At 38.9% G+C, this 22,619-nt stretch overlaps 1 protein-coding gene across 1 annotated transcript in view; it reads left to right on the top strand.

The window, feature by feature from the left end:
* Window positions 1-22,619, top strand: part of LOC104167421 (centrosomal protein of 112 kDa-like) — a gene marked incomplete at its 3' end in the record, with an annotated part of 49,405 nt that overhangs the window by 15,368 nt on the left and 11,418 nt on the right. Inside the window, exon 5 of the mRNA XM_009707670.1 lies at window positions 17,843-17,932. Coding sequence (XP_009705972.1) covers window positions 17,843-17,932 — 90 coding nt within the window. The remainder of the gene's footprint in view (window positions 1-17,842; window positions 17,933-22,619) is intronic.

The raw sequence follows: 22,619 nt of genomic DNA, 5'->3' as shown, positions 1-22,619 counted from the left end.
ACTGGAAAAATGGTGAAAAGGAATTCAAAACAAGCCATAAAAGTCACTGCTTTTAACTGACAAGGCAGGAGTAATAACACTGAGTGGGATCTTAGGCGATTAGAGAGATATGGAGAAAACACTCTTACTAATAAGTGTTAAGTATTACTGACATAAGCATCCACAGCTAATAAAGAAGGGCAGACAGTGTTTATAACTATGATATAAACAAAGGAAAATTAGCTTTTTTTAAGGCTGCTGTGATGGTTATAGTTTACTGTTGCATTTCAAAAACGTTTTACTCTCCGAAGAGCACAGGGACTTTTATGTGGAGGAGAAAGTGGTGCTTAGAAAGACAGAGCTGGGAAGATACCCAGAAGTTATGAGGCAGACTGCCTGGGAGGAAGAGCCTGTGCTCAAAAGTCTGGGACTTTACTTTTTAGAAAAAAAAAAAAAAAAGATAAAGATAAAAACAAGTGTCTAATGTCCTCCAAACACAGGGCATCTGTAAAACAGTCTGTGCATAGGACTGTGTAGACTTTCCAAGGGCTGTTCTTTGTTCCAGTTCCAGTGAGTTCCTGGAACGCAGCCTCCTTCCCTGCTCCTGGAACAGCCTTGACTGCAGGGCTTCTCCAGCCGTGTAGGTGGAAACACAATATGTGTGAACCATATATTCAACCAACAAAAGGTTGCTGGAGAAAACGACATCTTCAAAGCAAACCTTCCGTAGTCCACAAACATTTATTACTCTGTAATAAAGATTTTTAAAGCCTGGCACAGTAACAGAAGTTGAGGGTTTGGCAAATAGAGATTTGGGGATGTGAACCTGGTCTACTTATCAACATATATTTCCCTTAGATATCTTTCTTATGGCGTGGCTCATCCCAGGAGTGAGCCAAACTAGCACCAGATTGCACGGGCTGATTCCAGCATACCTTCACAATTTCCAGTATTTGTATAAACTTTTTTTTGCAAAACTGTATGTTCAATATAGGTTGCTTTTAGTTTTGTACTAATCATGGTGCTGGCTGCTCCAGGGATATCAGCAGGAGAGAGTCACTGAGGGTTTCAGCTTTATGCATTAAAATGCTCTTGCCAAAATGAGTGTTGACTTTAGAAATCTTCAGATTCCATTTAGAATTTTCTGCTGGCTCTTCAGCTTTACATGTAACTGAAACTCAAGCAGATCAAGTATCAGTGTTTTTTAAAAAATGACTGACTAACACTTTGAATGGCAGATCACAGTGAAATAGAAATTTCTTTGTTAAACTTACCATTTTCATGATAGTTTGGCTTTTCTCAAGCGTAACAAGAGAAACCTAGTGAATCCGATACCTGTACAGGGTAACTATTTACCAATATTTAGAGGCAGGCTAGCAGTAGAATCAGGTGGTCAGTAGCACTCTTACAGTTTTTGGAAGGCATTGCCTTTATTTTCTATAAGTAGACTGTTTTTTTTCCATACAAAATGAAAATACTTATTGTTTCCTTAGCATTAAAAGATGAGTTACAAAGAGCTACTAAAGGAAAGCAGCCAAAGCTGCCATATTTCTGCCACTTTCTTGCATCAGTGGAGTTGAGAATAAAGCAACTTTCCAAGTTACAGTACTGTACTTGAAAAGGAAAAAAGTGTGCGGTGACTTTTATCTGTGTATTGAGTAGATCAGATGGCAAACTCACCCAGACAGCCTAGCAGGGGAGCCGCTTCTGCTTTTCTCAGTAAGCCCCGAGTGGTGTGAAGCAGCACTAAGTACGACATCAAAAGATACAAATATGCATCGAGTGTAAAGTTTGGGTTTTTCAGAACATCTGTCTAATTAGCACAACTTGTGTATCTGCGAGTTCTAGCTCTGACTTTCTCACAGTTTCATGCTCAGCAGAAGTGGCTTTTTCATCTCACGAATTTGTTAAACCTACAAATACTGTCACCAAACCTGACCCTTTGGATCCTTGACATAAAGCTATCCTGTTTCCTTCTAGCATCAATTGCCCTATTGTGCCCAGCTAGAAAATGTGAGATATAGCTGCTAGCCAAATTTTTTCTAGAAGAACGAGATTGTTTTAATTGAATGTTTTTATCAGCCAGTTCTTGTGGTTTGACATGGATTCAAAATGAAGCAGTTCATCTGCTTAAAGTACGTGTAGGCATGAATATAATAACCTCAGTAAGTTTTCAGATGCCTCCATCCCAAGGCAAATTGGTTTGACTTGCCCTTCAGTGGAAATTTTGTGTACTATTGGCAGTCAAAATAGCAGGAGTCCCAAAACAGAAAAAAATTCTATTCCTGCATGCCATGCGTCGATCCTTTTCCAATTAAAATTTGTATTGTAAACGTTGTCAGTTAGGTCTAGTGCACCTTTGTTGCCTTGCAGTTCAAGGAAACTGTCTCTATGTGTTCATATAGTACATCTGTATGTAAGAAGGTGGAAAAACTAGGTTACTTTTATTGAAAATGTACGTTATTCTTTGAGCCTTTTGCAGGTGGATTCTGCACTTAATGTGCATTCTGCATCTTGCATTGGAGTTTGGGATGCCTTCCCTAGGAATGGGTTATTGTTGCTGATTCAGGCACTGTCTACACGGCGTTGATTCTCTTCATTGATGGACAGGATTTGATATAGTAAATATTTTATTTGTTGACCCTTGAAAACGTGTATGAAGAAGACTAGGGACTTGAGACTGAAGCTTATAGGGAAGACTGGGAACCTCAAGGCTGAAGCTTTTTCATAAGGTCTTCTGTGCAGGCATCAATAGTTTTATATCTTTGGCCTCTTCAGAAAGCCTGAGGTCCTCCAGTGAAGAGACTATTTTATGGAACGAAAAGAGTTCACCTGTTTTCTTCTTCAGGGGTCTGTCTATGAAATTTGTTCTCAGGAAACGGAAATAAGTGTTGCCTACAGGATAAAATTTAGGACTCTAAATGGGCTTCTTGGCAACGTCCCCTTCAAAACTGCCAGATAACAGAGGACTGGAAGAGCATTAAAGCAGAGATTAGTCAAGCACAACAAAAACCTTACTGCTCTGGCACAACCACTTTTTAACTTCTTCTGTTACTAAAACGGTCTCTGCTTATTTTTAGTTCAAGCTTTCACAGCACTGAAGTCAATAACTTCAATTAAGTCAATATGTTAATAATTATGAAACCAAATCCTTCAGCACTGATGCATGGTTATGTATGAATCTAATCACTGATACAACATGAAAAGTTATCTGCAGTAGCAGTCAAGATACCTGTTAGAACTGCCTTCACCAGCTTGGCCAACCAACCAGGAGACTCAAAATTTGTATTTCTAATGTTGAATATGTCTTCTGCATGTGGCACCTTAAGAGAAATATATCCTTGGTGAAAACCCCAGATTGCCAATTATGAAGAATTCATTAAGATCTGCTGAAGTTCAAAGCAAAAAGGCCAGTTCCTCACAAGTCAGGGCAGCTCTTTTAACGGTTCCTGCTTTGCCTCCAGCAGCAGCTCATCTCCAGAACCTGTTTATTTTTCTGCCAGGACTGTTGGCAGGTGAATAGAGTCACATCAGATCACCTCACGAGTATTTTTATGCTGGAAACCTATGCCCTGAATATGCTATTTTCCTGGCCCAGCATGGCATGAGATCATGGGTTTCAAACCTGTCTGTGTTGGCCTTAGAAGACAAAACATGCAAACATTCGCTTCCCTTTTTGAGATCTGCAACAAAGTCACAGCTCAGTTTTGTGCTGGGATTTGCTCACTTACAGTTTACACCATCGCAAAGGAATAACTCTTGCTGTGTGGGGAGGAAGGAAAGCATCACTCACTCATGTCCTGAAAACAAATCAGATCTTTCATGAAACAAAAATGAATTAATTCAAGTTCTTCTAGAATATATAGATCAGGAGAAAACAAAACAGTCTGTTTTCCTGGGAAATAATTAGTTAGGACATGTCAGTACCAAAGCTTCATGCAGATATACTGTGGTTTAGGAAAGCACAGCATTTGTGTTCTTGCCAAATGGGCAGCAGTGCTAGTCCAGAATTCATCTGGGTTCCTGAGAGTCACTGTCTGAGGAGTGCAACATTTTAATTTCAATAGAAGGTTGTACTAGCTCTCTGTATTAGAACTGTCGAAAAGACATGAAATCCTGAAGTGCTGCAATGTTTTCCTTTGTATTTTCTACCTGACTGCTGAGGGACTGCCACGGGTACCCCTGTGTGGTACCATGGTCCAGCTTGGCCTTTTTGTTCCTGTTGCCAGCGTAACTCCCTTCTCACCCAGCGTCCACCCTTCCACCACCAGGATCTGACCTGGAGGAGACATGGGAAGAGGATGTGCTTATTCAGGGAGGGATGATGCTGGCGGGCGAGCATCTTACCCGTTGCACCCATGCCAGGAGCCCCGGGCACTCTCCGTCCTGATACTGGCTTCCAAGTTTGTTATGTAAGAGAGGGTGAAAGTACAAACGAGAGAAAACAAAACATGAAAAGTGAGTTTGTTTGCTTACTGAGAAGCTTGGGAGTGGCAGAATGAAACTGTATAAATAAAAATTCAGGCTACCAAACGTTAGATACCTGCAGGAACACCTGCACAGTTGGACCAAGCCAGAACTCTGCAGACAGCTTGAAGGAGAAATCTAAGATGGATATTGGCTCTCTCTGGCTTCAGGAAAAAAAGCACTGCTTTTCTGATACGGCTATGTTTAAATTCCCTGTATTTTTGTTCCCAGTGTTAATATCATTCATATCCTTTACAGTTTTACACTTGTAATTCGGCAAGGTAAAACAGGAGTTACTGAAGACTATGTAACAATTTGAATCATATCAGGGGATTTTAATTGTCTGCATGCCTGGAAACACCCTTGACCACAGCTGTGCTCTAAGCTCCAAGGAGCAACTCATACCTGATGTATTGTTTTCTTCCTCCTACCGGAATAATACATCACTTCAGCTTACATTTGTGTGAATCTGAAAAGCAAGGAGGACACAGGAAAATGTGAGGTGATTATGTTGTGGTTTAACCCCAGCTGGCAACTACCCCCCACACAGCCACTCGCTCACTCCCCCCTGGTGGAACGGAGGAAAGAATTGGAAGCGTAAAAGTGAGGGAACTCGTGGGTTGAAATAAAGACAGTTTAATAGGTAAAGCAAAAGGCTCACGCACAAGCAAAGCAAACCAAGGAATTCATACCCCACGTCCCATGTGCAGGCCGGTGTTCAGCCTTCTCCAGGAAAGCAGGGCTCCATCACATGTGACGGTGACTTGGGAAGACAAACGCCATCACTCCAAACATACCCCCATTCCTCCTCCTTCCCCCAGCTCTACATGCTGAGCATGACGTCATACGGTATGGGATATCCCTTGGGTCATTGGGGTCAGCTGTCCCGGCTGTGTCCCCTCCCCGCTCCTTGTGCCCCCCTCCTCACTGCTGGGGTGAGGTGAGGGGCAGAAAAGGCCTTGGCTCTGGGTAAGCCCTGCCCAGCAATAGTGAAAACACCCCTGTGTTACCAACGCTGTTTCCAGCACAAATCCCAAACATAGCCCCATACTACTATGAAGAAAAGTAACTATCCCAGCCCAAACCGGCACAGATTGATGGGTAAAGAATACAGTGACATCTTTGTCATCACTGTTAACATTTATACTTGCCTTAAATGCTTATATGCTGCTTTTTCCTTTCTACTGTTCTCTATCAGGTCTCCCCCTCTGATCTGAATCATATGGAAATGCACATTTGCATGTCTAGCTTGGCATTGCTGTGGACTCATTTGCTAGCACCCATCTCTAATGATCCAGCCTTCGTGGAGTATGCGAGAAGGCTGATGTCCCTTCTCCCTCTCTAACTTGCTGTTTGCGAAACCTGCCTCTGCAGAGGACAAGCTTATTTGTGCTTCCTTATCAGATCCTGAAACTAGATCAAGATTTATGCAACTTTAAAAATACTGGAATTCTTAGTTCTTTCACACTGCACCGTATATTGTTTTTCCTGCAGTTTATGTCTCATTTGTGATAAGGAAAAGTTTCTGAGTGCACATAAAGTAGCTGGAAAGCTCTGCTTTTTGTGCTGCACAGGTCTAATGAGACCTAATGTAACTGCACAAATGAGAAACTGGTGACACTTTAGAACTTGATCTGTTTTCTGTTATTTTTAATGCTTTTGCATTTTAAAAATGTCATCCATATAAGAATATTTGGAACTACTTACATATTAAAAAAATAGGAGAAAATGAAAAGAGCCTGCCTTCCTTTTAGATGTGCCAAACAGGTTTGGCAGCCGTTCGCTTAGCATTGATCAAGTGTTACTCAGTCAGTCGAACTCTTGTAGCATTTTCTACCTGCGCAGAAACATTCTTGCCAAGCGTTTCTGAAACTGGGAGACACTGATTGGGTTATTTTTCTTGTTCAGAGCATTTGGGATGTTGACTGAAGTGTATTGTGGATATCGATACTCGACACTTGTCATTCAAAAACCTGAAAGTCCTGTAGAAGATAAACTGCAAAGACTGTTTTGGCTCAAGGAGAATGGAAGTGACTGTGCTGGCTCAAACTGGAGTCCTTCTGTCTCCCGTCTTCTGGGGCATAGTATCTGATAACAGATGCCCAGGAAAGAGTAGAAGAACAGGCTGAAGGTTTAGGGACATTTCCTCAACTTACTTTCCCATGCTCCAGCAAGATACAGTTCAGGGAGTTGCTGTCTGTATTTAGTTGTCTTTGATGGCTTTTTGTTCTGTGGATCTGCATCGTTGTTCTTTCAGTCCTTGTGCCCTTAGCACTCATGATGGTCTGAGGCCAAACATTCCCCACTGTATGGTTTCTGGGCTTGGTGTACCTTTGGGAGTATATTAACTGCTTTGTCATGACCCTGTGGGAGTTCCTTGGAAGGAAAAGCAGAGGGGTATCTTGGGGATGCTTATTAAGTTCACAAGTAACTCAACAAAAACTTCTGCTGTGTGGCACTGGGGTCCTCTCCTGTCTGTGCATTTCATGTAGGACTTTTCTGCCACAGCAGAAAGATCCTCTAACTAAATTAGCACAGTCTTTCAGCCACCATTCAGCTCAAAACTGGGTAAAAAAAGACTTTAAAAAAAAATAAAATCAAAACTCCATTGAAATCAGATCTGCTTTGTCACAACTCTGACAAGAGCTCTTGACATTCCACGATCACTATATCTCAGACACAGCAATAGCTTTGGCAAGACTTTTCCCCCCTCTCATCCTCTTCCTACTTTGCCTGTATATAAGTGACACCTAATTTGTTACCTGTATTGGTGAAATTATCAGTGTCGAAAGATCAAATGTAGGGTGTTTGTTTCAAGGGCCGCTGAGCAGTTGCCTGGTGCAGTGATGCTCCTGTCAGGGGTCTCTACCAGGGAATCCTCAGTCTGATCTTACCAGGGCTGGCTTGGAGGGGCACAGACCTGCTGGAAGTTGGCAGACCAAAATTGCCCAATATGCATCAGTCCCTCAGAGGTGCAACAAGCATGGCTTGAATGTTTTAAACGATTACTTTTAAGGGAAGCATAGACAATAAATTTAAACTAGACAAATTCTTAATTTTTTTATTGATGATTCCAGTTCAGCAAAAAAAAGACTACGTGAGAGCTAAAGAAATAGGGTGGTGGCTACTCCTAGAAACGAGTTGTGCAGGAATTAGAGTAAAATGTTTTGAATAAAAGGCAAGCAGAAACATTTGAAAAGGTTGTGGAGCCTGACATTGTTGTTTGCTATGTGTGTGTATGTCTGTCTGTCTACAATATTCTGTACTAGTATTCTAGCGCTTTAGAATGGAAGGAGAAACTTCTGAAGAAGCTGAAATAGATCTTACCCATGTCTAATTTTGAAAAAAATATGAACTTAAAGGATTTTAGAAATGTTTAGAAACATTGGCATTATGACAGCAAGTATCTCTGTCATAACGTCATATGATTAGCTAGATCAGAAACATTCCGGGATGTTCTGATCAGTTATGTTAATGCATCTTTTAAAAAGTATAAAGCCAATGCTCTATAAAATAGATACTTGAAAAACAGTTTTCGTTTTCCTCAGGCTAGTGAGATTAGAGTTTCGTAATCTGTTTGACCAGCTGCAGAGGACGTTCTTTGTCATTTTTTTCTTTTTAAGTAAATGAGCTTCATCTCAACATGATTAAAAAAAAAAAGAATCAAGCTTCAAAAATGCTCAGTTTTCATATGTACTTTTAAAAAGGAGCAATTGCATTATCATGTCTTGTTGCAAATGTAATTGGGTTGGAGGTCATTAAAGACTTTGAATAAAAGAATTTCCAAGTTTCCAAGTGTGTATCCTACCCTGTCAAGAATCATCCTATTTTTGGGTTACAGACAGTTTTAGAAGATACTACTTTGCCGCCTCTCACATCTTCCATGTATTGAGTGTGCAGGCACTGTTGAGTCAAGCTTGTTCTTGTTCAGTTCAAAAAGCAGTGTTTTGCCTTATGAGTTAATATTGTTGATTAAGGTTACTTTGAAAGGTATAAAGATGTTATTAGATTTCTCTCTGTGTGTGTGTGTAAAAGAATATGTATTATTTTATGGAATGGGAGAATTCCAGCGATATTGGGCAGTCTGCTAGTTCATTGAACAACATATATAGATTTTCTTTCGTTCTTACCGAGAATCAGATTAGCCTATTGATTAAAAATATCAGAGCCTGTTTTATTTATTTTTTAAAAGAGCATAGCAAATAAGATGCTTTGTAAAGCCTGTTAGAAATGTTTATATTTCCAGGTCTTCATGCATCTGTGATGAGGAATGCATTTTAAGGAGACATTTGTAGAGCACCAGGGGTCTACTGGAACCTCTGGTCTGTCTCCAGGTGTAAAGTTTCCGAACACCCACTTAAAGTGGCAGTTTGGTGATAAACTCAGTTGGGAATGAAGCCCCCGGCGGTGAGAAAATTGCCTTGTTCAGCAAGTGATTGATAAATATGCTTTATCATGAGTCAGGCATTCTCTAAATCATTGCAGGAAATTCTGCTCGAACCCCTGATGTTTGTTTTTGCAGAGCTGTTGGTAAGAATACAGCAAGCAGCAAAACCAGATGTTTTACTAGTTAATTTGTATTCACAATGGCAGTTTTTCACTAGCACAGCATATCCATTGACACAACGTTTTAGACATTCTTACGACATAGCATCAAAAATTCAAGAACTTGTCTGAAAATGTTGAAGCTGACATCAGGTCTTCACAGGAAACCTGCTCCAAGAATGGCAGACTCCTTGCCGTTCCCTTTGATTGCAAAGTGCTTAATAAAAAGCAAATTAGGAAATGAAAATTGTCTTGTGGATCAATCAGGCGCAGCAGTTATGCAGGTTCAGCATTATCTGTCAGACATTAACCTGATTGGGAATGTTTTATTTTGTATAATAGTCTCAAAATCAGACTGAAAGGTTGATTTAAAAAATACCTGACGTATTTTGTGTGTGCTCTGAGGCTGATGATAAACTCTGCAGTTCAAGTTTTAATAACTAGGGGGGAGCTAAGAAACTTCAAAAGGTTCATGATAAATGTTTTTGACAATGCGTCAGCTGAACATTAGGCAGAATCTTGGTAAATCCTCTCATAAGTGGTTTAAAATGGAGTTTTGAACTTTTACTTCATAGTGTATGCTTAAGATGTCATGGTATCTTTGGGTTTAAAAGATTCATTTTATCTGGTGTATGTGAACCATCGGTGTTTCTGTCTACACCTCTGAGAGTGAAAGGGGGAAAAAGTTCAGCAGTTTTCTCTTTCGGCAACCTCTGCCCCTGCTTTTGACCATGAAACTCGTGGAGGCTGGAAAAAAGGAAAAGGCAGTTTTAAAGCATACTAACAAAATACTCCAGGTAAATACTATAGTAAATCTTCTGAGCTGACAAGTTTCCAAATGACTTCATCACGACAGCCCTAAAATGTCCTGGTAATAGACAAAGCAATGCTTGCACATGGCAACTGCTTGTTGGGTTTTGTGGTTCTTTGAGAAAAGCAGATGAAAGCAAGTTTATTACTGCTCTTTGAACCTTGCCTCCCTCCCCCTCTCCTATCACCTGAGCCACTCAGAACAAAGCGAAAACAATTCCTTCCTTGGCTCCCCCTGGAAAAAATGCCTAACTTTACAATTTATACTGCTGTTTCCTTTGAATTTTTATCTTTGCAGGACTTGCTCTGCCTTATGATATCCTTTGTGTTTCAAAAGAATTGAGTTTATAGCATCATGCAGTGAAGTCTTGACTCAGCAAAATGCTTACGCCCTTGCCTAATTTTAAGCCTATGAATAGCTCTGCTGGTGCTATCAAGGTGTTTTAGGGATATATGGCTAAAGGCTTTGCAGAAAAATGGTCCTAAAATTGTGGTCAAGATCAACTAGATATTTACAAAAAATGCTGAAAACACACCAATATTTTATAGGAACAAAGCAGAAAAAAATAAGCATGTTGACAATCCTAACAGTGCTCAGGGAATCTCCAAAAGACACCAATCGAGTTGAAGTCTGAAAGTGTTACGGGACTGCTTAGGAACTAATGCTGATGATCCACTGAAGAGCCAAAGTATATAATATACTGCCAGTCAGTCTCTTGCCTATGAACAGTGAAAAATGACAATAGTGCAGCATTAGAGCCTAGCACACTGGAAAAATATTTGCATATATGCTTCTTCTGTGTTAAGTGACCTACTTTAAAATTTTTTCACTACTACTAGAGACACTTGATCTTGTTCCTAGAGTCAAATTATTCCCTTCCTTCCTGAACCCCATTCTTCGTTCCCACAGTCCCTCAGTGGAAGAAATTGTTATACTTCACAACGGCATCTCCTACTGGCAAATCTCAGAAGCAATATAGACTGGTGCAAAAAGGAGCTGCTTGACTTGCATGAATGGGCAAAGCCCACAGCTCGGCTGGTTTTGCAAGATCTCCACTCCCATTTTGAAATGTCAGCAAAGTGGGCCAGACTTCCCAATGTGCCCAGTATATGGGAGTTCACATTATTCCAAGTGGGAGTTGATGAATTCTGTGCCTTTGTAAATGACCCCTTTTATCTGATTCCTGACCAGAGAAACTTTTTTTTTAATAATGCTAGCAGAAAATGGGCAACCAGCTCTTTTAGGGACACATTTGAAAAGGTATTATCATTTGCATTTTCATTCTGTGTTGTAATTCATGTTCACTCTTCATGAAATAATGTTTAGTTGTTAAAATTATATATTAGGCATGAAGACTCCCAGATTTGCCATTCTGTCAGTGCATAGCAGGACACCATGCAGACTGGTCTTTGCAGAACTTCTCTTTTCCCCCACCCACACATAGTTGTTAGCAACTTCACACAGGTAATGAAGTTGAACTGATGATAAAAGGCTAGGAGGTCAGTGGAAGGAAAGTGTTAGAGAGATGTAAAATATTGCTTAAGGTGTTTTAATTTCTGTTCCTGACGAGCAATAAAGCATAAATTTTCTGTACAGTCATAATAGTAATTGTAATGTTACCTATAGGATGGAAGAAAAATTTGTGTTATTAAACTATTTTCAGTACAAAATAATAAAGAGGTTTTCTTTTCTGTTGCAGTAATGTTGGCCCCTGCATATAGGTTGTGGAAAATTTTGTTTGCAAAAACAAAGCTATTGTTTTAACAAAAACCACAGAAATTTTGCCTTTCATATTGAATCCGTAGCATAATGAGTAGTGGAGCAATAGTTCAACATCAAAGGAGACTTCTTGGATATATAGCGTGTTGCAACAACAGTGAAAAAGTTCCCACCAGAAAGGAATTTTGCCATATGTGAACAGCAAACATATGTATTAGGTTAAAACCATAAGATTTCTTTTGCTTTACACCAAAACCAAGAGAGAACTTAAGTGCAGAGGTTTTCAAACAGTCATGCAGTGGAATGCAGCATGGAGAACAAGCAGTGTCTGAGGTTCAGAGCAGTGTCAGTGGACAAAAGCTCTATGAAAACCCAAAAAGCATTAAGGATGCACCAACAATTTGGCTCAAACATCAGTTACTTCACTTTTTAAAAATATGCTTGTTTTGCTCTGACTTATGGCATTACATCAGTGGTCTTCATAGATATATTTTCCCAATTTATTTATAGTAGTAATAAACCCAGACAAATTTACTTATCTCCATAAAATATTTTAGCAAAAATAATGATTACTTTGAAAAAGCTGAGATTAATTTTGATGAGATACTTGGCCTGCTTTCTTTGAATAGAGTTGAATAGACTCTAAATTGTGAGACCGCTTAGTATAAAGGAGGAGTTTTTGCCCAGACAGCCCATACTTCCAGCTTCATGGAGAGATAAAGGTACTCAAGACTGAGCGTTTTAATGACAAAATTTTAAAGCATCTCCATATATATTTCTAGAACAAAATTTGCTTTAATTTTTTATTAACATTCATATAGATTTTCTTTAAAGTTCCAAAGCTAGGTTTTCTTCTCATGAACGGGGAGAGAAAACACATCAATGGACGTAATTTGAATTTAGAAGGCACTTAAAGAGGGGCCTGTATTCAGAATTATTGTTGGCACATGTTTTGAGGATGTAAAGTGGAAACCGCCTTCTGTGGGCATTAGTAAGTAGATAATTAAAACTACAGTAGGTATTTATGGTAGCTTTTATTACTGCATCTTTCATTAACTAATTATATTAATTTGGTAACGTTTGAAAAATTCTTTGAAGATGAGAAGTGCTAACTATTACTACCTTTAGTTGTAGCATTACTTTGCAGTGGTCATAAATATTGAGGCCTTTCCTTGATACAGATGCACATCCATGTGTGCAGAATTGCTGGTACAGCTAATAAGAATTACGTATGTACATCAAAAAAAAAAAAGACTCTACCATTATCTGGCATTATCTGATCAGGAGGACCAGTGACTTTCCTCCTGACACTTCTTGTTTCAAGGTGAAAATACATTGGTATTTAACATTTTTTAGAAGCTTTTCCTTTCCTTGTAAGTATCACTTATTCCACCCTCAGTATCACAGAGAGAAGTCTTTGTGATCCCAGACTTGCCATTGATGTGGTGGGAGCAGGAATCAAGCCCTGTCTGCTCTCAGGAACACACCAAAAGTAGGAAATTATTTCCGATTGAAGAAGGAAAACATCACACCTTTGTAAATACAGTACCTTCACAGTAATAATCAATACCAAGTAATTCAAACTAATAATGATTTCTGAACTGAACTGAATTTTCTTTCACGGAATCCAACACTTCTTTTTTAAAATATCCTGTGGTTAAAGGATAATCAAATCAGTTTTCATATATTAAAGACTAAATCCTTCATATATTCCCATTTCATACTTGTTCATGTGATTCTTAGAACTCTTTCTCTTACCAGCTTTTAGTTGATTTAGATTAAGCCCTGTAACTAATGCTAAAAATCTATTCCTGCCTTGAAAAGGGATTTTGTAATGCTGGCATCGTACCTTTTTGTCTCTCTCTGGCTCCTTGTCACAACTATATGCTCTACAAGTTGTTTTTTTAAAAAAAAACCCAAACAAACCAACCCCTCTTTTACAGCCTCAGTCTGGCACCCAGAAGTCAGGCTGAATTCCTCCAGTCTCGTGCATCATCCCAGCACCTCTACGAGCCACACAGGCCAAACTCTGCACTAACTCCACATGTGCTGTTCCGTTGTCTCCAAAGTGCTCCAAGTTACCAGCGTTGGGTTTGAACTAAACTTCATTAACCATTTTGCTGGTGACAATCAAGCCACAATAGAATAATATGAAAAAAAAGTGCCTACCCAGAAATGCAGTTCGGATGTTCCTTTCTCCTCTCATATCAGCCAGTACCCAACCGTTTCAGGTATGACAGTGACAATGATGGCCTCATCCACCAGCTCCACTTGACGTCCCAAAATCTGACCGTAATATTTCAGTGGTGCATTCTCAAAGCCATTACTTTTCTCTTCCATCCTTCTCATGTCTCTCAATGTTGTATGCGACTAAAATGTTTACAAGATGATTTTATTTTAGAATCCTTTCCATTTTTGTAAATAAATCAAATTAATGTTCCTTTAATACAGCTGTAATTCACCCACATTGTTGCAGTAGAGCTTATTATCTCATTTACATTTTTAAGTGCTTTTCAAACTGTAGGATATCTGGGCTGGAAAGCAAAACATTTCATTTCTTTGTTCTCAGGCCAACACAAAGCACTTCCAAGGTCAGGTATGGTGTAGACATTCAACAGCAAACATGTTTACATGGCATTTGAAAGCCAGTTTAACTGAAAAAAAAAAAATAAAATGTCTTTTTAACAGTAATGCAAGTCAACTTAGCAAAGCTGAGGGATGGGGATTAATTCTGTACCTGGAAAAATTTAACTAAATTAGTAAGGCTTTGTTTTCCGTTCAGGGGAAAAGGCCTCTGACACTTAAAAATTGGCCTGTATTTTTAGTTTTTTAATCCCTTTTTCTTCATCTCAGCAGTTATTGAACATAAGCTTTGTTACTCTTTGGGCAAAATCTGACACTTTGAAGCTGTGGAATAAAAACTGCATTTCTAAACAAACCAAAACCAAAACCATTGTTTAATTTTACAAAAGAAATGTTCTGTGGTGTACCTGGGATAAATCGTCTGCTGTTTTTAAGAGTATTCTGTGTGACAAAAGCTCCTCTGTCAGATACAGAAAAAGATTTGAGGGTACTGGGTAGCTTCAGAAACAGCTATCAGCATTCAGGGTCTGGCCACTGCATATGAAGCTTTTTGACAATAGAGAGAATTTTCAGTGTGATCTTCAAAAGGGTGCATTATTCATGACATCCATCATGATTCCTCCTAGAAAATTAAAATCATGGGCAACAAACTTGCTTACTTCTAATTACTATTTTCAGAGCTAATCATATGCAGGAATCTACAGCAACCATGAGATTTTGATGTTACTTTTTTTTGTTGTTGTTGACATGGCTTTGATCAAATACTGATCTTTTGGTTTTACTTTTTTGTCCTTGTGCTGATAGGAGAGCTGAAATACCCAAATGAACATTAATTACTCATGAAACATCCTTTATACACAAGGCTAGATTCTACAAAGTGACCGGCAGGAGAGCTGGTATGCAACACAGCAATAGTCCAAAAATGGTCAAGTTAGAGGTATTTGTGATTGATCAGAGGAGTTAGTCTTTTTTTTCTGCCATCCCAATACAAAACGTACCAACAGCCAGTTATGATGTGATTGGAAAAGTCTGTAAACTCATACAGTATATTCTGGTTTGGGCAATCAGTGAATGGATAATTATAAGACTAGTTTGCTACACTTATATGCTATAGTAAAAGTACTTGATTTCTAAATTGTACTTGTTTAGAACATTGTCTGCTTTCATAATGAAACAAAATATGCGCACTCCATGTACGTGGACCTAACAAAGACTATGTTATCTGAATTTCCCAAATTAAATTACTTTAAGATGGATTGCAAGCCCTCAGATTTAAAGGAACCTCTCATTTTATGGTCTGCAAAAGATGTTTGTCTGTTGTAAATAAGAAAAGTAAAAATGGAGAAATCAAGGAAGGACATAGCAGTGCAGCAGTTCTTTGCCACCATGTGGTTGCTGTCCTTACCAGGAACAATTTGAGATCCTGTTTTGTATTCAGTACTTGCAGATTTGTGTGATTGAGTGTGATATAAATCTGTTCTCTGAGACAAATGCGTACATATATATACATGTACATTTGTACGTGTACGTGCTATCTCTTGACCATCTTCAAAGTCCTGTGAAAGAGTGAAACTTGCTCATGAGCACAAGGAGGGAGTCCGGGTAGGACAGCTGATGTGTAGCAAGGTTTCCTTCCTCCTTATTTTTCACCATGCCAAGCTATTTGGACTGTATAAGCTGATCACGTGGAAATAGCAGGAAAAGACGGGTCATACTTTGTAGTTTATCCAAGACGTGCTCCATGAATGTTCCCGAGAGTTGTCCTGTATTGGTTATGTCTGGATGCTTCGGAGTTATGGCAGGACTTTTGTCAAATTAATTGGGTCTTTGGTGATCTTTCTGATACATAGAACGGTGCTGCTCCTTACTACATTTCTACGTGGCATGACCTTATCATTTTAGTTTTTAAATCAAAGTATGCTTGTTTGTGTTTTACCTTACAAATTTAGATGTACAAAAAGAAAACAAAAAGCCTGCAATTCACACATCTATTTCATTATATTAATGCAAATTCCTGGTACTGCAAGACTTGTTGAGTATTGAAGACCGGTTATATATTCAAAGCCTGGATTTCAACATTTCTCAGAAGCGGTGATAGCATGAAAGTCCCTGGGCAGATTTGAAGTTCATGCTTGGGTCTGGTTACATTTTTTGGCATCAGAACATGTAATAGTCTTATAGCTATAAGACTTTAAAGTTAATACCTGGCATCACTTCAAAACAATGTGCAAGATCTATCATAAGTAGTCTTCTTATCTTATCTCAATAGCAATTTTATCCTGTAAATGATTTGAGAGTACAGTATTTCAGTGCTGTGGAAAAGAACAGGGTTTTTTTTTCTGTTAAATCTTTGCACTGGGAGTACTTTTAATGATCCTGGTTTATGTACGGGTATTCTACTTGGAGGAAGCAAACGTTAACCATATTGCATGTTCTGCAAAGTGTAGTAAGAGTCCATGGGCTCATTGGTCTCTCCTTTCAAGGGCGCGCTGCAGAAGGTCTCTGTGAAGCTCAGCTTTTTGAAAAGCAGCACTGGAGGCACCTCCAGTGTCATTTATAGTGTATGTCCAGTGCGAGTCCCGTCCCAGGTCCTGTCCTGACTCTGCGCCACGCTTTTCAGCTGATGGGTAGCAATGCCCTCATTTCCTGGCATACAAAAGATAACTCCAAATATTCCCTTTCTGCTGCCAGAGCCGCCTCTGTGTTGATGTCAATCTAACATCCACATTGTGCACTTTGCTTCAAGTCAGCACTTGCAGTTAACAATGCCTTTATTCAAGCTGACAACATAACTAAGCTTTTAGTAAATGTGTAAGTAAATGTTAAGTGTGTATTCAAACATTCAACAATGACTAGGAAACTTTAAAAAAAAAATCTTTGAAACTTTGTATTGTTTGTTTGGTGTGTATCTGTTAGAAATAACATAGACTATCAGTTCCTTGCGGCATGACTGTTCTTTTGTTAAGCATGTAACAAAAAGATCAAGGCTCTGAGGGACTGCCGTAATAAAAATAAATATATAAGAAGAACAATAATGACAAAATAAATTTGTCGATGCATTTTATGAGCTTGGTTTAGAAGTGATTATTTCTGAACTAAATAAAGACTGGATAGTTGTGGTAAAGTGACATGATCATAATATTCCTTTTATTTATTGCCATTTATACTTCTTTTGTAGATCACATACTAGACTTTACTGTGGGGCAGGAGGGGAGCCCCTCATCTCGGCGAGCATCTCGTTTCAATAATATGGAATACATTTTCACTGCAAATTCCAGACATGGTTTTCCAGAGAGAGGATTATTGTTCTGGCTTAAATAAAAAGTTATTGGTACATTGCAAAAGTGTTCCTAGGAAGCACAGGTTGTACAATTAAGATGATGACAAAAATCTGAGACAGTTGCAACATTTCCATTTCCCTTTCAATATTTGAGGATATTTATTACATTTTTAGTATGAATACTTGTAGCCTCTAATAAGATAGAACTACTAAGATTTAACTACTCTTGTTCAATCAATGGTCCTACCTGTGCAGAATAACTTTACTCAATAAAGGTGGCCAAACTGGGTCTGTCACATCTTAGCAGCCATCATGTACAGCTGGAAGCAACTGTAGCTGAAGAACTGCACTGATACTGCACTGTTTTCTTAATCAGCTCATTGCAAGACATTATCTATAAGTTTTTCTGCCATCCTGTGTTTCTCACGTGTGTTTTGCCTCTGTTGGTATCGTTTCAGGCTTTCCAAGATGAAATCGAAAGTTACCGCAATCAGGTGCAGGCTGCAGAGAAGAAGCTGCAACACAGGGAGCTGGAGACCCACGATCAGGTACCGGGTGCTGTCCCCCTTGTCTTCTTCCCTTAGGCAGGGAGGTTCGATGTTTAAAAATATCTAGCTTCAAAGCAAAAGCACGTATTTTCCTGCAAAATTTTCAGCTAGCTTTCTTTTCTGTTTTTTTGGTAGTAAAAGAGAATTAAACTGTCTGAACCCTACAGGCAAATACTTATCTCAGGCTCACTATTTCAAGTTGGTATTTCAACTATCCTAGCTGTTAAATGATGCATTTATTTTGAACTGACTATACTGTTTTAAGAGAGGTTTCTGAGACTATTCTAACCTGTTGTTTAATGGCTTGTATGAAGAGAATTATAATTGGACAGTAACTGAGCTAAAAATAATCTTTACTCCTGATCTTATGCTTTCATTGTCCTAGCATGTTGTCTGTAAACAGTTCGATATGATTAATAGTGCTAAAATTATTCTGGACAGTTTCAGTGAAATCAGAGATTTAGTGTGCTTCAAGCAAAATACTGTCTGTAGTTTACAGACTAAATTGAAGTATTCAGGAAAATATACAAGTGGTGGATATCTGAATCACATAAGAATTTACAGATTTCTAATAAGAATCAGTTTTTTCAGCATTTGAGAACTTTATTTGGTTCTGAGTAAACAGTATCCATAACATACATACTCTAAAAAGCATTTCTAAATCTATACCTGCATGAATAGTAAGTTGGGGTGGTTGTAGAAGAGTGATAATCATTATTTTCAAATATTTTTCCCCAGTTGTTGTCATCCTGTTTGCACATGGGAACCCTCATCCACCCTTGGTGTTTACGTTCCTGCATTTCCTCTCTGGAGAGCTGGTGATTAGCTATTCTGCTCTCTTCCCCCTCTCCCTCCCAAATCCAGATGTTGGGCCAGGTTCACCCTTATGATCATGCTTGCAGCATCAGAGGAGTTTGGTGTAATGACTGAGTTGGCCTACAAGCATTGCGTTTTGGCTTCAGAGAGTCTCTAGAAAAGAAGGAGGAAAATTAGCTATTTGGGGCATGGTTGTCCCTCCCAGGGAACAGCACTGGCCTGCACTCTTTGAGACTCCTCTTCTCTCTTATTTTTTTTCTTTAAACTTTGCCACTGCCATTTTGCTTTTTTTCTGACCCACTTTGAGGGACGATCCAGAAGAAGAAACAAAACATGACTTGTGAAACACAGGGGTAGAAGGCTAGACATGCAGATTCACAGGATGGTGTCGCTGCTTTCTGCCTTCAAGGTTTTCTCTTACATGAGCACCTGGTCCAAACCAACCTACAGGACTATCGTGTCCACACTAAATTAATGAAGGACTAGCTCAGCTAGTAATGTTCTGTTCCCCAGTATAAATGGAACAGAAATGTTATTTAAATGACACTGCACCATACAGCTTAGAGCTTTTCCTGCAAGGTGGTAATATGTTAGCAGGCTTAGGGCAACACTCATCTCTGCGTTCGTCAACGGTCTTGTCTGTGCCATTCATCTCTTGGGACTTTCTGAAGAAGCTGGGGCCATTGAGGATGTTTTTGTTAGGTGGCTTTGGTCTCTTTTGCAGACAAACATTTTGAAAGTTGTTAGAGTGTCTTCTCTGTGACTGGTTAATTCATTAGTTGTGCTTATCTCTCCAGAAGAAAAATGCAAAAATGACAGCTCTGACATATTTCCAGTTACTTTGTCTTGGCCAGGCTACCTGTAAACATGTTAATCAAGGATTAAAAGTAGCTAACGACTCATCAGCTGATCAGGGAGTTGAAATATTTAAGGCAGTAACTTAGAACTTGCTTTCTGCTTTTACCAAATATTGTCTGAATTGGAATTGCATAAAACATCAAAATTTGTGCTGGCGCTATTACAAAGGCCACTTTTCTGAGCTTTTACATGTCTATAAATAAGGAGGAGAGAGGGTTAAACAGCTTCTGTTTTTCATTAAAAGGAAAAATCTTGTGTTTTGATTCTATAACAACAACAAACAAATGAATGAGACATGAAAAAACATTTTGTTGTGCTTTTAATTAAAACTAAAAAGCTGTTTCTCGTTATGGCTTGTTGGGTGGTATCTTAGTGCTCCACGTTTGTCTTTTTTTCAGTGCAATGTCCTTATAACTCTTCAGTCTCTGAGAGTGACTGACAGATCCATGAGGCTTAACTCTTTGTTACAAAAACCCTCTGGTGATTGCACAGAGTTAACCTTTCTTTGTTATAATTATCCAGAGAGACAGCGACAAACTATCCTATAAATAAGGGGGTTGGAAATATGTTAGAACTCCTCCGTTGGCAAGCCCTGAGCTGTCTAGAGGTGAGCGTGGCACTCCAGTTGAAGATGAGCTGTTGTTTTTATGCAGCTTTTTCATTCCAGTACTTCATGTTCTTGTATGAACTTGTGTTTACTCCTGTTTACTTTTTCAATCCTCTTTACAGTGTGAGTAGATGCAATCATGTTGTATCTGTGTTGTTTCACCAGTGGTGCAGTATGGCAACGTTATCTGAATGATGAGTTCCAATCCAGCTGAACGTACATTTGTCAAAAGTGCCTGGGAACTTCTCCCACTTTGACTAACTTAAATAATTTTATCTTTTCCATAAGGGTTGTCCTGTCTGTGCTAAGCATGGTTTTCTAGGACAATGGTCTGTGTGTTCGTTGATGGTACACTTCTAGATTGGAGTCTCAGAACTGTATCATCTTTCTTCATGTCAAAATGCTGGATGCTTCCTTCAAAAATTATATGTCCGCCTTCTTGAGACATATGTAATTGTATTCGTGGAAAGTGGCAAACTAGCAGTAAACAAAGTGTAACTCACACTTAATATATAGTTTCTTTATATATAGGTTTTTTGGTATATAGTCCCAAGACAGGTAAAGCAGTCTGGGAAGGTTGCTAGGAAATTTGGGTGCATCCGAACAGTTTCTTGTATCTCAGTACTGTGTAACTCTGGGAACCGGCTTCCCGTTAACTAATCCCATTTAGGTTATTTTCCTGTATCGTATACTCTTGTAGTGTATCACGGTTGTCTCTTATACATGCCTAGATCTAACGTAAGACAAGCTTTCTGATAGAAAGATCTTTCATTCTATTAAAAATGTTTCTCTTTCTTGAGTCATATGGCTTTGTGCAGTTGTCAGTCATAGTTAAAAAAATCTAAACTGTGCATACAGCAGACTTTACATCCTCTGAATGTGTAATTAAAAATGACGCACATCACTGAGAGCTTTAGCGTGTGCCTTAATGAATCCAGGAATTTAGGCATGTGCAACAAATTTGGTGAATTGGGGCCTGTATAAAAATTAATGGCAGTGATGTTCTTGCTTTATTACCTAGATTTCTTTAGAATACCTCATTTCATTTCAGATTCCTTTTTGTAAGGGTAATCACCCTGACTCAGTATACTAAAAAGCTCCAAGAATCACTCTTTCGAGGATTACTTGCATGATTTTTTTCAGAAAAAAACCCTATTCTTTTCATTCCTTGTTCTAATGTTTTTAACTATAGGGGTGGATTGAGCATGATGTAAAATTTCTAATTGGGGATAATAGAAGGGAAAAAGTTCCTTTGTTCACAAACAACTGAAGTAACGACAGTGTAGATACTCAAACCATAGGAATACTGCTCCAAGCAGTCAAATCACAAATAGAGTCTTAAAGGAGAGAGGTTCTCTGAAGACAGAAAATCAATTATGTTCAATTCATGAATATTGCTGAGGAAATGAAGGAGAATACCAATGTAGATTTCCAGCCCTTTAATTTCTTTTTTCTCAAATAGATTATAAAAAAGAGAAAAAGGAGTTATCTGAATAAGGATGTTGTAGAAGTATTTGGAATAAAATGGAACGGCTTAGTTTGTTAAGTGGATTTCACTTATGTTCAAATGAAAACAGGAGTGATAATTGTAAAAGCAATATGATTCAAAAGCATTCAGCGAGTTTTCATTTTTAATGTTTATTATTCTGACTGGTTCAATTTTTTATGACTGCTGGATATTTACCACATTCAGCCTAACTTACTGTTTCCATGCCAACTAAATATATTTGTTCTCTGATGAATGCTGTGATGCATCGTTCTGAAATTTCAGTTGCTGTGTAGCACAGAGAACTTCTAACGTTTCCCACACCTTCTCCTTGATGGGAATAGTGCTACTGCCTGCAGATTTGTGGAGCTGCGAGCAAAGACTCAGTGAGACAGAGATGAGCAACGTATGCCTATGTCTAGGGTATGGGTCCCAAGTAGTCCTCAATACAATGATGGCTGGAAGGCTTGAGTAACATCATCCCTTTAGTTTAGTGCTTTTGGTCCATATTTCTTTTCAGATATATTTTTAAAGATATCACAGAGTTTTAAATGCAATCAGATAAATTCACGGAAAATCTTTGCCCTCACTTCCATCATCCTGCCCTACTATATCTACTCTGGAAAAATCATGTGGAGGTGGGTGAACCACCGCAGGAAGTTTGGTACAAACCCAGCCTCTCTCCTGCAGCAGGGCTTTTAGCTCAGGTGCCCCAGATAATTGCAAAAGCCCGGCAGTGCTGCTGGGGCCCCTGCCTTGAATTTCCAGACTTTCTCAAAGGGTTGTCTTTCTCGGAACATGTTAGAGTTGTCTAAAATCAGGCTAATAAGCTCTAGGTTAGCTATTTAAAAATAAAAGTTTGCTTTGTGGCCAGCTGCAGGTGAGGCGGATTTAGGCAGCCTTTGTTTTGCAGAGCTGAC

Source organism: Cariama cristata, unplaced genomic scaffold, assembly GCF_000690535.1.
Source record: "Cariama cristata isolate BGI_N322 unplaced genomic scaffold, ASM69053v1 scaffold29669, whole genome shotgun sequence".
NCBI classification, from domain to species: Eukaryota; Metazoa; Chordata; class Aves; order Cariamiformes; family Cariamidae; genus Cariama; species Cariama cristata.
Note: the sequence above shows the minus strand (reverse complement) of the source record. Positions and strands in the feature narration are given on the sequence as shown.